General features: G+C 39.6%; 1 protein-coding gene across 4 annotated transcripts in view; it reads left to right on the top strand.

The window, feature by feature from the left end:
* prkcz (protein kinase C, zeta) overlaps positions 1-12,345 on the top strand; it is a 91,037-nt gene that overhangs the window by 8,224 nt on the left and 70,468 nt on the right. For 2 of the 4 annotated variants that reach the window (XM_055048460.1, XM_055048465.1), the window contains exons 2-4: positions 1,068-1,189; positions 2,640-2,729; positions 3,809-3,859. In XM_055048460.1, the coding sequence (XP_054904435.1) occupies positions 1,068-1,189; positions 2,640-2,729; positions 3,809-3,859 (263 nt within the window). Of the gene's footprint in view, positions 1-1,067; positions 1,190-2,639; positions 2,730-3,808; positions 3,860-12,345 lie in introns of those variants that run through there. The other 2 variants (XM_055048461.1, XM_055048464.1) reach the window with 2 other exon arrangements.

Here is a 12,345-nt window from a genome sequence, read left to right as displayed (position 1 = left end):
ACATAACATTGATTATTGCAACAATGTCTTCAAAGGTCTGCTCAACAAATCAAACAGCTGCAGCTGATCCAGAATGCTGCTGACGTTATCACTGAAACCAGGAAGACAGAGCATAGACTTTAAATTACTGTTGTTAGTTTATAAATCACAGAACGGTTTAGCACCACGATACATTAAATATCTGCTGTTGATGTATCAACCTTCCAGACCCCTCAGGTCTTCTGGCTTTGTTCTGCTCTGCATCCAGAACCAGAACCAAACGAGGAGAAGCAGCGTTCAGCTTCTATGCATTCAGCTTTTTTTGTTAACGTTTTTTCTGTAACAAAAAACTGTAAAACTGCTGACATCCTTTAAATCTCGACCCACCTGTTGTATTTGAAACATAATCTATTATGAATTTAACAGTCAACTGTTGAGAAACATTACATTTTGTCAAGTGCCATCATCAAAACCATCCTCACACATCATGTATGTCGGTCAATGTTCCAGTGATAATGGGTTCAAAGCCACTCTAAACTGGTATGATTTTAGCATTGATTTAAAGTAACTCAGTGTTTGCAGTTTTCTGACAGTTTGTTCCAGATATGTGGAAACTAAACGCTGAGAGGTCTGGAAGGTTGATACAACAGCAGCTCTTTAATGTATTTTGGTGCTAAGTCGTTCAGTGATTTATAAAGTAACAACAGTATTTTAAAATCTGTTCTCTGAGCTTTATAAAAATGATAAACAAGACAGCTTTAATGAGTGGGCCTTTCTGAATACAGTCATTTTCTCTGTAAACCTGTTTGTGTGTCCTTGCCTTGTAATTGCCTTGAGGAAGCAGCTGAAGCATTAAGTCTCATTGAGTCTTTGCTGTATTTCACATAATCAAGGTGAAGTTTTGTCTGCATTCAGTAATAATGAATGCAGACTTTCATTATTACCAGAAGAGTAATAATGGAGGAGCTGGAGGAGACTTTTAGGATTTACAGCAGAACCAAGAGATTCTTTGGTCAGAATTCTTACGTTCAGCTCCAGTCTTTAAAGTGAAAACCTGTTCTTGACATCTTCTGTTTGTGTGGTTTCAGGTTGATGTTGATCACTGACTTGGCTGCCACGGTAAGCTTCGTGGAGCTGTGTGAGGAAGTGAGAACAATGTGCAGTGTTGCTAAGCAACAGCCCATCACACTCAAGTGGATCGATGATGAAGGTGAATGAGCTACATGGTCAGATACCATATATCTGTTTGACTTCTGCAGAGTTTGTATATTCTCTTCTGAGTATTTCTGCAAACTGAAGTCCTCTTCCTGGGCTTCCTGGACCGGCCGTTTCACAAGTCATCACCATCACATCAAACTTGGAAATGACTTTATGTCTTTCATCTGTAGAATTACACAAGACTTGTTGACCCATCGCAAAAATAAGACTTCAGACTAAACTTGGACTTGTGCCCTAAAGATTTGAGTCTTGACTTGAACTCCTGGTCTGAGACGCAGGTCTTAGTACCAGTTTTATCTCTTAGTCTGAAACTTGCTATTAGTACTTTGCAAGTTTTAAGTATTTGCTAAGTATTCATCTTTATTGTGTGTGTCAAAGTTTGATATGTCATCTGCTATCCCAGCCAACTCTGAATGCACCAGTTACTCTCTTCCTGATGACCTCAATTGCATGCCCCTGTTTTGCTGTTAGTTGTATGCCTATTTGGATTGCTTTGTGATGCATGACTCCTGCTCTCTGTCTGACTAGCCATTTGGATTCTGGATTCTGGATTTTGCACTTGGATTCTGGAGTTTAGATTTGGGTTAGACTCTGGATTTGTATGGACCAAGTTACTCCTCATTTTCCCAAGAGGAACTTTGAGTTTGTGTATTTGTTTCTGACCAATCCTCAGGATTCTTCAGAGTACCCTAAGGTGGAAAATTATCCATTAAAAAAAGGAATGGCTCAGTGAAACTCTCATCTGTCTTGTTTTTGGCACACACACAGAACAGTCTTAGGAGGCAATTAGAAAAAAGCAAAAGGTTTTTGACCGAAGAATAATGAAATGTGCATCTTTGTCTGGAGTTCTGGAATTGGGACTGGCAACTGGCTCCTCTTATACGCTGGCAGATGAGGCTGTTCTTCGATTTCAGGTGCTTCTGATCATGCACCAGGTCCTCCCTCCAGTGGAGCAGCAGCTCCCTGGCTTTCTCCGGTGGATATCTGCGGGTAATGAAGGAAAACACACGTAGCCCAAAAGCTTCCCATCACCGTCCCTTTAATGAGCCTTGTCTTTTAAAAGACAACTTCTTACTATGATTGTCACCTGCACAGTAAAGGCAAAGCCAGCCACGAAACATTTTCAGATTTTCACATCACTTTTCCATAAGACTGAGCTCTGAACTTTGTTGTCCTTCAGCCATTTTGTAACCACTTTGACTGTATTCTTCTGGGTTTTGTCCATTTGGAAGACCAGTCCGTGCACAAGCTTTTACTTGCTGACTGACATCTTTAAATGCTGCTTCAATATTTCAACATAATGTTCTTTCCTCATGATTCTGAATTGTTCCAATTCCTCCTACAGCAAAACAACATCACAACATGATGCTGCCACCCCCGTATTTCAGTTAGAATGATAAGGCATCTGCTATCCTTATCATCCTACTTGTTTGTGTTTGCAGGAGACCCTTGCACTATTTCCTCTCAGATGGAGCTGGAGGAGGCTTTTAGGATTTACAGCAGAAGCAAGAGATCTGGACTGCTGCTGCATGGTGAGTTCCTTCCTCAGCTGATTTCAAGCTGGACATTAGGCATTTTGCTTGGAGTATATTAAAGATCTGGAGGAAAATTATCATGATATCATAATTTCAAAACATGTTTCCAAAAAACTCCTCTTGTTTCTAACCATATAATAACGTCCAGACTGGGAATGTAAACAAATAATCGATGTACAATTAATTGCCAATAAATGGTTAATTGGATTAAAATTTATTGCATTCAATTATTGGGAATCAGAATTTACATTGCTATTTGGCTTATGCTGTTTTTACTGATTATATCTAATAATTCATTATTGATTAAATTATTACTAAAAACAAAATCTTTAGTTTAAGTGGCACCTCAAACATTGACACTTTTCTGCAGCCACCTACACAGCATTCTCTAACCATAAAAAAAAGTAAATTTCTCATTTGCTGAAATGATCTTTCCCTCTTATTGTTGCCCAAAGGCCTATTTGTTTTAAAATTGTAATCCTCCCCCCCTCTCCTTCTTTTATTTTGTTAAAAATCAAAGTCTAAAGGTCGTGGTCCAACCTGATCCTCAGTAGATAACAGCCCAACACTTCAGACCAGCTCTGTACTGTCTCTAGCATGTTGCTATGAAATAAGATAATGGTGAAATAATTACTATTTGCCCAAAACGTAAAAATAACAACTGATGATTGAAATGTTCATTTGTATAGATATGTATTTTACGACACTTTAATTGATCAATCTGTGGCACTTAAGGCCTTCCACACTGTGTGAATCTAGTCATGTCGCATACACTGACGCAACATGTTTAGATGCGAGTCTTCCAGTTTTTGATGTCTATTTTCTTGGCAGCAACAGTCTTTCAATCAAAGTCTAATTTCATCTATCACTTTCCAGAAAAAAAAATCTGTATTGTTTTAAAGAACTATAAGAACATCAATAAATGTTGACCTGGTCTTTAACTAATGTTTAGATTTTTACATTTGTCGCTGCCATTATTTATAAGTCACTCTTGCTTTTTAGAAGCTGAGCGCAAAGTAAATCAATAATGTTTTTGTTGGGAGTGTAACCTCTGAAACTCTTTTTGTCTCTTCCAGTTTTCCCCAGCGCTCCAGAGCAGCCAGGCATGCCCTGCCCTGGAGAAGACAGTAAGAGGATTCTTTAGTTCACATTTATTTCAACTTTGCACAGTTTTCTGCCATTATTGAGGTCAGTTACTGATCTTGAATGACAGAGCCTGAAACACAAGCTTCAGATGAATGCTTCCCAAAAGTATTTTAATAAACAGTTCACCTCAGGAGGATTCCTCCACACTAAAGCCACTCATCAATGTCCTTATGGACTTTTTTAAGTTTCAAAGCTGAGACTAAAGGGACCGTCTGCTGCCTCGCCATCGGAATGAAAGGGTCCAGAATGTCTGGGTATCCCGAGGCATTAAGATTTTCTTTACCTGAACTACACGGCTAGGCCCAACTCATGACAAACAGCCTGATGTCATAATTTTCAGATTTTACTGTGGAATATTTAGCAATGACAAAATTTAGCAAGATGTTTTATTGGATTAGTAGCATTTCATATTTTGCATTCACAATACCAGCCTGGAATTCTGGTAGGACACAGTGACCTAATCTTTCCTTAGTAGAAGCATAAAGAGAGTCTATTAGTGCTCTTACTTTCACATTTCTGCTGTATGCTTGAGTTATTTTCTGAGAGATGCCCCATGACTCTAGAAATGTTAGCATGAAAGTAACTGGGATACTACTGGATTGGATCCATTTACACAGATACGTGAATATTAGCCGAAAACAATGAGCCTTGGTTAAACTGTCTGCATCTATATGCAAGAAGAGAAATACAGCTCAGAGAAACACCGCAAACTTTGTTAATGAGTTTGAACATTGTCTTTCATTTTGACTTTGATCAGTGCAAAAAGATATAAAAAACGGTGTAAAATGTAGTGACTAACAATGTCTGCATCCTGTTACCCTGATAATGTTAGAACATAAACATAAATTTCTAAAATATTACTTGGAAGCATCCTAGTGTTTGATTGAGAAAGAACTGGTTCTAACAATGTCCTGAGGACTAGGCAATAAAATAACATTCTATGCAGAAGTTAAGATACTACTTAAATTATATTCAACAAAATTTCCTTTGGACACTGCACATCGAAAATGACTTTGGAGGAGCAAAGGCCATGCTGTAATTAAAAGCACCGGGTTTGGTCTCTGAGGGACATAAATGTGCTTATCCAATTTCATGGTGGCCTTCTCATCAGTGTGATGTACATTCTGCATGTTGAACAGTTGAACCTCAAACACCAGGATTCGCTGCAGTTACTGATTAACAAGATTACATTTTTAGAGAAGTTTAATTGGAAAGATCAGGGAAACAAATATGGAATTTGCTGTATTAACATTTGAAATGTTTTGGTTAGCTCCTACAAGAGGCAAATGTTAAACACCCGAATGAACATGGAGCCCTCCATGCATCTGGCTGTGTAGAAAGAGGAATGTAGTGACCTTGAACAAGATGGTTGTTGGAGCCAGAAGAGGTCAGGTCTAATTTATCACACACAACCATCTTTTAGGTTAACAGAGAGCAATCTGAAACAGAAATTATGCAATGAGCTGCAGATGTGTGGACAAAAATGGTTCAGGCAATAACAATTCAACAGATGTTCTAACCACTGGTCAGAACAGAATAGGATATTCTGTATTGATCCCCAAGGGGAAGTTGCTTATTTGCTAATTAGTTATTCCATCCAAGTTGTTAGATATAAGTAAATACAAATATAACCATAAGCAATATAACATTTATGAAATGACATTTATGTGATGACTAAATATAAAATAAATACATAAATAGTTACAAAACCATCTCTAAGAACACAACCATAGCAGAACTATTGTAAGCAGGAACTTCAAACTACAATTGGACAGATTGGAAAGACTTCGGTTTGAATTTTAATCATTGTACCTGAGGCATTCAGTTGGTAGAATCAGAGTTTGGTGCATACGCCATCCATGCCGCCTCGATTCAACATGGTGATGGAGATGTTGATATGGTTTAACAATCTAAACGTTTCTTCCGTCCTAGTTGGATCAAAAATGAGGATATTGATGGACTAACGAGTTATAGCTGACCTGGAAGACTGACACAACCAGCATCACTTCAGAGACACGTGAATGTTGTTCTGCAGGGAAACTGTGAGAAATCCAACTGAACTGAGGAACCTGAGATGATGTAATATTTAGCTGATATAACCATTTTCAGTTTAGAACAGGAGTCCCCAAAGTCGGTCCTGGAGGGCCGGCATCCTGCATGTTTTAGTTCTCTTCTTGGTGGTAGCGACAACCTTTTCAGAATGTCAATGTTCTTAGGCCTCTAACGAGCCATCATTTGATCCAGGTGTGTTAAATCAGGGAGAGAACTAAAACATGCAGGATGCCGGCCCTCCAGGACCGACTTTGGGGACCCCTGTTTTAGAATGTTTTAACTAAAGTTCTGCTAAAGCAGGTAACTGGCTTTCAAATGTTTTGTTTGAAAACATCGACGAATCCGCAAATGTATTCACGTTCCTGCAAGTTATATTACATTTTTCTGCTTGAAGTGAGGGAGTTGATGCTGATTAGAACTGCATTTGAAAAAAATCTGGACTGAGCCTTCAGGAAAATAATAATTTATTAGTTACTTGTGTGTATAAAGCCGAATTTTAGTGTTTGAGGAAGACATGCTGCATGTTAAACATGTTTTGCAACAAATAAAGTCGGATAGAGGAATGGACATATGCAATTACAGTTTGAATGAAATTGTCAGAGCTCTTAGCTGACCCTTTTTGATTCAGAAATACAAGGAGTATACCTGTGGATGGATGGACAAATTGATACACAGCAATGTAGAATCAGTCCAGCTGTTGAGCTGTGAGGATTCACTGCTGCCATGTTCCTCCCCCAGTTTGTTCTCGCACTGTTTGCTTCACTCCCTCGTTGTCCATTTGCTGTGCTAGCAACTTTCTACTGATTTTGAACCATACTCCTGGATGTGTGTGCGTGTATTTCTGTGTGTTGTATTTCATGGGGAACTGCCAGCTTTAGTGGAGATTTAACCCAGGTTTACTGGAGGAGTGTCATTCTGTGGGTAGGTAATGAAAGTTTTATATTATCTGTTATGCTTAATTTGGTTCCATACTTTAATTTGTTGAATGATGAGGTGAGGACAGGCTTGTCTTCTCAGGGAGGAGTATCAGGGTTCACAGGATGGAAGGATGAAGGAAATCACAGTTGCTTATTTATTTTCACTCTGTTAATTTTCAAGGCTAACTCAGATCTTCTGAAACTATGCAGAACAATAACAAAAAAAAAGAAAGAACCTAAGATTTTTTTCACAACTGGGTTTCATGCAGGAAATATTTTCAAAAAACTTGGTATGAACTGATCCTTCACTTAGACAAAATCCTTTGGGAAACCCTTCATATTGGTGGAGAACCTTTTCGAAGTTCCTGGCTAAATGGAGCTTTTCTTGGAAATGTTCCCACATCGGTGGGGAAGTCCTCTGTGTCTGTACTAAGCACTTCAAGGAAGAGAGCTATAGCTATGTGATGCTGTTTGCACAGTGTAATGAATTGTGTGGCTTAATACACCAAACAATCAAACATCTTGACTCATCCACTTGCAGCGAAAAATTGTTGTCAGAAATGAGTATGGGTGGATTCGCAAAATGAGTTAGCTGGAGATCCATGATCTTGTTGAGTAATAATAGAAAATAAAAAAAAACTGAAAAGACTGAAACATATAACTCAATATATGTGTATTGCATGCAACAGGGAAAGGCTCATCCAAACCACAGAAACAAGTTCCAACCCTAAGAAGCTGAATAGCAGAAACAACAAACACACGTAGCCAGCAAAACAAGAAGTGCAACATGGTCACATTAATACAAGCATAATAATAATTTAACCAAACTAAGAGGCATATGGAGTGTGTGTGTGTGTTTGAGAGAGAGAGAGATGGGATGAACAGACCTCCTTCTGTGTGCTGAAACTGATGCAGACTGGGAGGAGGTGGAAATGTTAAAATCCTGGATGATGTGCTCAGGGGACAGAGGCTGCTTTGCACTGGAACTCCCCTTCCGCCCCCCTCGTCCCCATCACAACCAAAATACACCCTCCTCCTACTCCTCCACACTGCCGCCCCTTTTTTCCCATCATCCCACTCTCTTCCCATCAGCTGGCCTGGCACCGCTGTCTCTCCGGGGGCGGAGCCTGCATCTCTGCTGCATCAACACAAGAAACAGAGGCGGACACAGTGTGAAAGTGAGGCAGGCAGGCAAGAGAGGTTTATTATATTCTGTACATAATGTTCAACATGAGCCCGCCGCCTCTTTATCTCTGAGTTTATTTTTGATTGTTTTATGCGCCAAAGAAAATTGACAAAGCAGATGGAAGGTGATTGACTCCAAAGGGAGGAGCTGAGAAGAGGAGAAGGAGAGAAGCAAAGCAGCTCTATCAGCTGTGAGCAGAGGGAGGGGAAGAAAGGGCGATTGAGCTGGAGAGAGAGAGGAAATAATGAAATAAATCACAGGGAGGAGAGAGCAAGAGGGAGGGATCATCAGAGAGAGGGAGAGGAGGGGATGTAGCGGTGTGTATCCTTGCCGGCTCACCACATATCCACACACACACGCATACATGTCAACACACACACACACACACACACTTAGCCTGGATAATGTGCAGATAGAGGAGGAGAGAGAGAGAAAGGAAGAAGGCAACCCGGTGAGCTATCTATCTGATATCTTCTCCTGCATCCATCAGTCCATCATTTCATCTCTCCATCTTCCTCACCAGCCTCTTTGTTTGAGACGAAGGACGAGGACGTCTCTGTCTCAGTTGTTTCTGTTGTGTTACTGAGGGAGGGGATCTGTTTTCCTCCGAGATTTTTGCATGTGTGTGTGATTCACTGAGCTAGCTGCTAGCTGGCTGCCTGCTGGCTGCCTTCATTCTGCTGTAAGCTGGGAGCCTGTGTTTGCCAGAGGCTGCCCCTGCCAGTGACTGACATGATGTTGGCGTGTATACGCGGCTGCCATGTTGTTGTTGTGTCTGCATCCAGCGTTGCCTTCAAGCCAATAACCACGCTACATCAGAGTATGTTGCATTGACTACATCACCTGATATATCTGCTGTGATGGAGGCTGGATGCTCATTACAGCATCACTCCTCTAGTTGTCCTCAGAGCTCTGATCATCAGGACTAACAGCCAAATGCTGCTTTGAAAGGTTATTCTGCAAAAAAACCCCAACAAACCCCCCCCACCCCCCCAAAAAAACACAGCTTTTTCTGCTGAGCTGTGTGGCCTAAAATGGGTTAAAGGCTAAATGTAGGACAAGATAGGACTCAGGGAAATGATCGACCTTCAAAAAGCTCCTTTTGCCCCTTAGTTGCATTCATCAGATGTAAAGCTAAGTGCGGCTTTGTCTCAGATATTCAGTCACGATGCAGAAATGTTTAAACTTGTGTCTGGGATTGCTTAGGGGTCTTTTCACTTTGTACCTGTCAGAAGATGAGAAAACAGTAAAAACACTCTTTATTGTTGCCTTTTGTTCTCTTTTCTTTATAAAAATAAAAGGTTAAAGAACGCGGAGCTACAAACCAAGTTTGTTCACCAGTGAAATAAAATGTTATTGACTCTTTGTGTAGGCAGGCGTGGTGGTATCAGACCTGGTGATGCCTTCAGGATTATCTGAGAAGGACTTGAATCAAAGATCACTTGTGGCTTTGTGTGATCCATCTTTATAAAGCTGTGATTATACTTTACAGTTTGTACCTGTAGACATGGGCTTGGGATCAAATCGATATGAAAAATAAAGCATGAGCAAAAATTCCAACAGTTTGCCATTATAACAAACAAATCATTTGCAGAATAATTTAAACTGAATGCTCATTGTACAGTTATGTAACAATGGTGCTACACTCAGCCCCCGACTACCATCAGTGTAAAAGAGTGATGAGAAACATTTAAGGTAGAAGACATTTACAAAACCACACAATATTTGAAAAATATTGACTGCAGTGAATATACAGTTTGTCTGTATAAGTACATAGGCTAATATTTTGCCAGTTCAAATCTATGCAGAGTCAGTAAAGCTTTAAAGTCTACAGAACATGAGTTCATACAATATAGAACTATGATGTATATAAATTCATATAAATTAATTTAGGTAGTTTAGTGTTCGTAGAATTATATATGATTTCTTTATTGGTTTTATTGTATTGCAGTGTCAATGTAAGGATAGGTGAGTGTGTTGCATCAGCTCAGGTGCAATGATATGTCCAGCTCACAGAGTGAGACCATGCACAATATCTGCTTTATAAGACCGAGACCGGACAACATTTTATTTCTTTATTACTATTGAACTTTAGATCCATAACTAGACTGTTGTTTTTATATTTTATCTCACTTTTTACGTAAGACTAAGTCCTCTTAAGTTCTAACAAGTTATTACCATGTTAATTCAGTGAGTTTAGCACTTTAACCATTGTTGAAAATATTATAGTATTAAATTAACTTCTCAACGCTGCTTCATGACCACTGGTTTCTCTTTTTGCTTGATCATGTATGATGCTGGTAGTGATGCAAATGTACAGTCTTTGTACTGTTTCACTTTTGCTTAGCAGAAGTGGCCTTTATGTTCCCTCCTGCACCAGTTATACTGATGCTATATGGGCAATAAATTGAGACATGAAAACTGTTAAGTGTTGAAAATCCTCTCTGTAGGACTATCTGCTGTCCATCTGGGGACTTTTTGAACATTGTTCTCAAACAACAGGTTAAATAACAGTTCCTCGAAGCTTTAGGATTGCTCTTTTTTTTTAGTGGTTGACACTGACCTCCATAATGGAGAGCTCAGGATCGTTGTGCCCAGCTTCTAGTCGTGTTGTATCTAAAGTAATACTGTGGTGTTTATGCTTTCAGCCTCATTAACCCTCACTTGCTCTCTGAAGTTTTACATCTCAGAGGCTGATGAAGTTTTAGAGGATTTTAGGCCAGTATGAGTTGTATTACTCTGTGCAATGGGTCATCACTGCACAGAGTAATCTGATAAATCTGATTGTTTATCCAAAACTATTTATGGATCAATGAGAAAATGTATATGCATGTGCGTGTTGTTTGTTCTTTTTGTTGACCTGTTTTTAGCACTTAATGGATAATGCTCAGCTGTATGCCTCAGTCTGCAACACAAGTCATTGATGTGCAATAAACACAATAATACATCTGCATCCATTTCCTCTTGTTAATGTACATCACTCTTAATCAGTGCACAGAAGCTGCTGCGGCGCTCCTTGGATTTTAGCTGTAGGGTCCAGTGGGACAGCAGTATAAAACTCCAGTCCGTTGTAAGTAGTTGAACAGGTTAACTAGATGCTATCAGACTAGATCACAGACTGCCTTCCAGTTTACTAGCTGACTGTGTGTACCAGCATCTCCAGTTTGATGCACCTGATTTCAATGTCTATTTTTATTTATCTCCTAGCCGGTCTGCACACGTCATTATGGAGGAAACCTTCAGGTCTATGAGAAGAACTGAATCAAGAGTGCAGGCTAAACGCTGGAGGCTCTCAGTTTGTCATTGTCATGCTTGTGGTGCTTTGTGCTTAACCTTGGGGGAAAGAGTTGTTGGAAATGCTCTCATGTCATTGCTGGAAGACTTCCTGGCCAGCAACACAGTCAAACAAGGGAGAGGCTTTTCTGTCTTTATCACATCACATAACGCTCCAGTTTTTAAATGGGCTTTTGGACAAATCAGTTTCAGCCTCTGGCAGCTAATCTGAGTGCTAAAACTCTTTGTGAATAAGGCCAGGCTGGGGGTTGTTTAAAGACTCGGTACTGCGGTCGACGCAGTAATTATGAGCATCTATGTTCTCTACAATGACTGTCTGCAGCTGAAACACAGGAAAAATAAGTCATGTTCTCCCTTCTGTATTGCCTTAGGAGTTGTAGCATTCATCTCTTGGTGCCTTGTTTGCATTCTAACAGGGAAGAAATTCACTCGGCTTAGTTTGGGTAAACTGTGGCATTACATAACCTCATCATCCCCAACTTACGACCAGGGTTGGAAAGCTACTTCCAGCAAACTCATTACTTGCTTTAAGTTGCAACCAACATTGTAATCCTCTGACATGCTTCTACTCAGAGATACAATCTGATTGGTTCTGACAGGAGTGGATTCATCACCGCACAATAACGTGTGCGTGGAAATGAGTTTATCAGTTATACTTTGAACAAGTCTTGGTTCCCTTCTGCCCATGCTGGTGAGGTGCGTGCTGAATCAGTGTAAATTTATGTGACTTTGTTTTGTTGACAACAAAAATCTTCGTTTGAATCTGTATTTTCTACAAACAAACTAACTTCTCTTTTGCTAACAATTAACAAAGAAAATATATTAAAATTCCAGTTTTGTTTTCTGTCATGACAAATCATCCATTTTCTGCTTCAAGTTTCAGCTCTTGATAAAAAAAACAACCTTTCTGGTCATATTAACCTCAGTTGTTGTTCTCCATCAGACTATGTTGAATCACCATATTTGAAGACATCCATCAGTTACTTGCCAACAGTGAAGTTACAAATTTTTACAAATT

Source organism: Poeciliopsis prolifica, unplaced genomic scaffold (genome assembly GCF_027474105.1).
Source record: "Poeciliopsis prolifica strain line A6 unplaced genomic scaffold, Auburn_PproV2 SCAFFOLD027, whole genome shotgun sequence".
Classification (NCBI taxonomy): Eukaryota; Metazoa; Chordata; class Actinopteri; order Cyprinodontiformes; family Poeciliidae; genus Poeciliopsis; species Poeciliopsis prolifica.
This window is presented reverse-complemented; position numbering and strand designations above follow the sequence as displayed.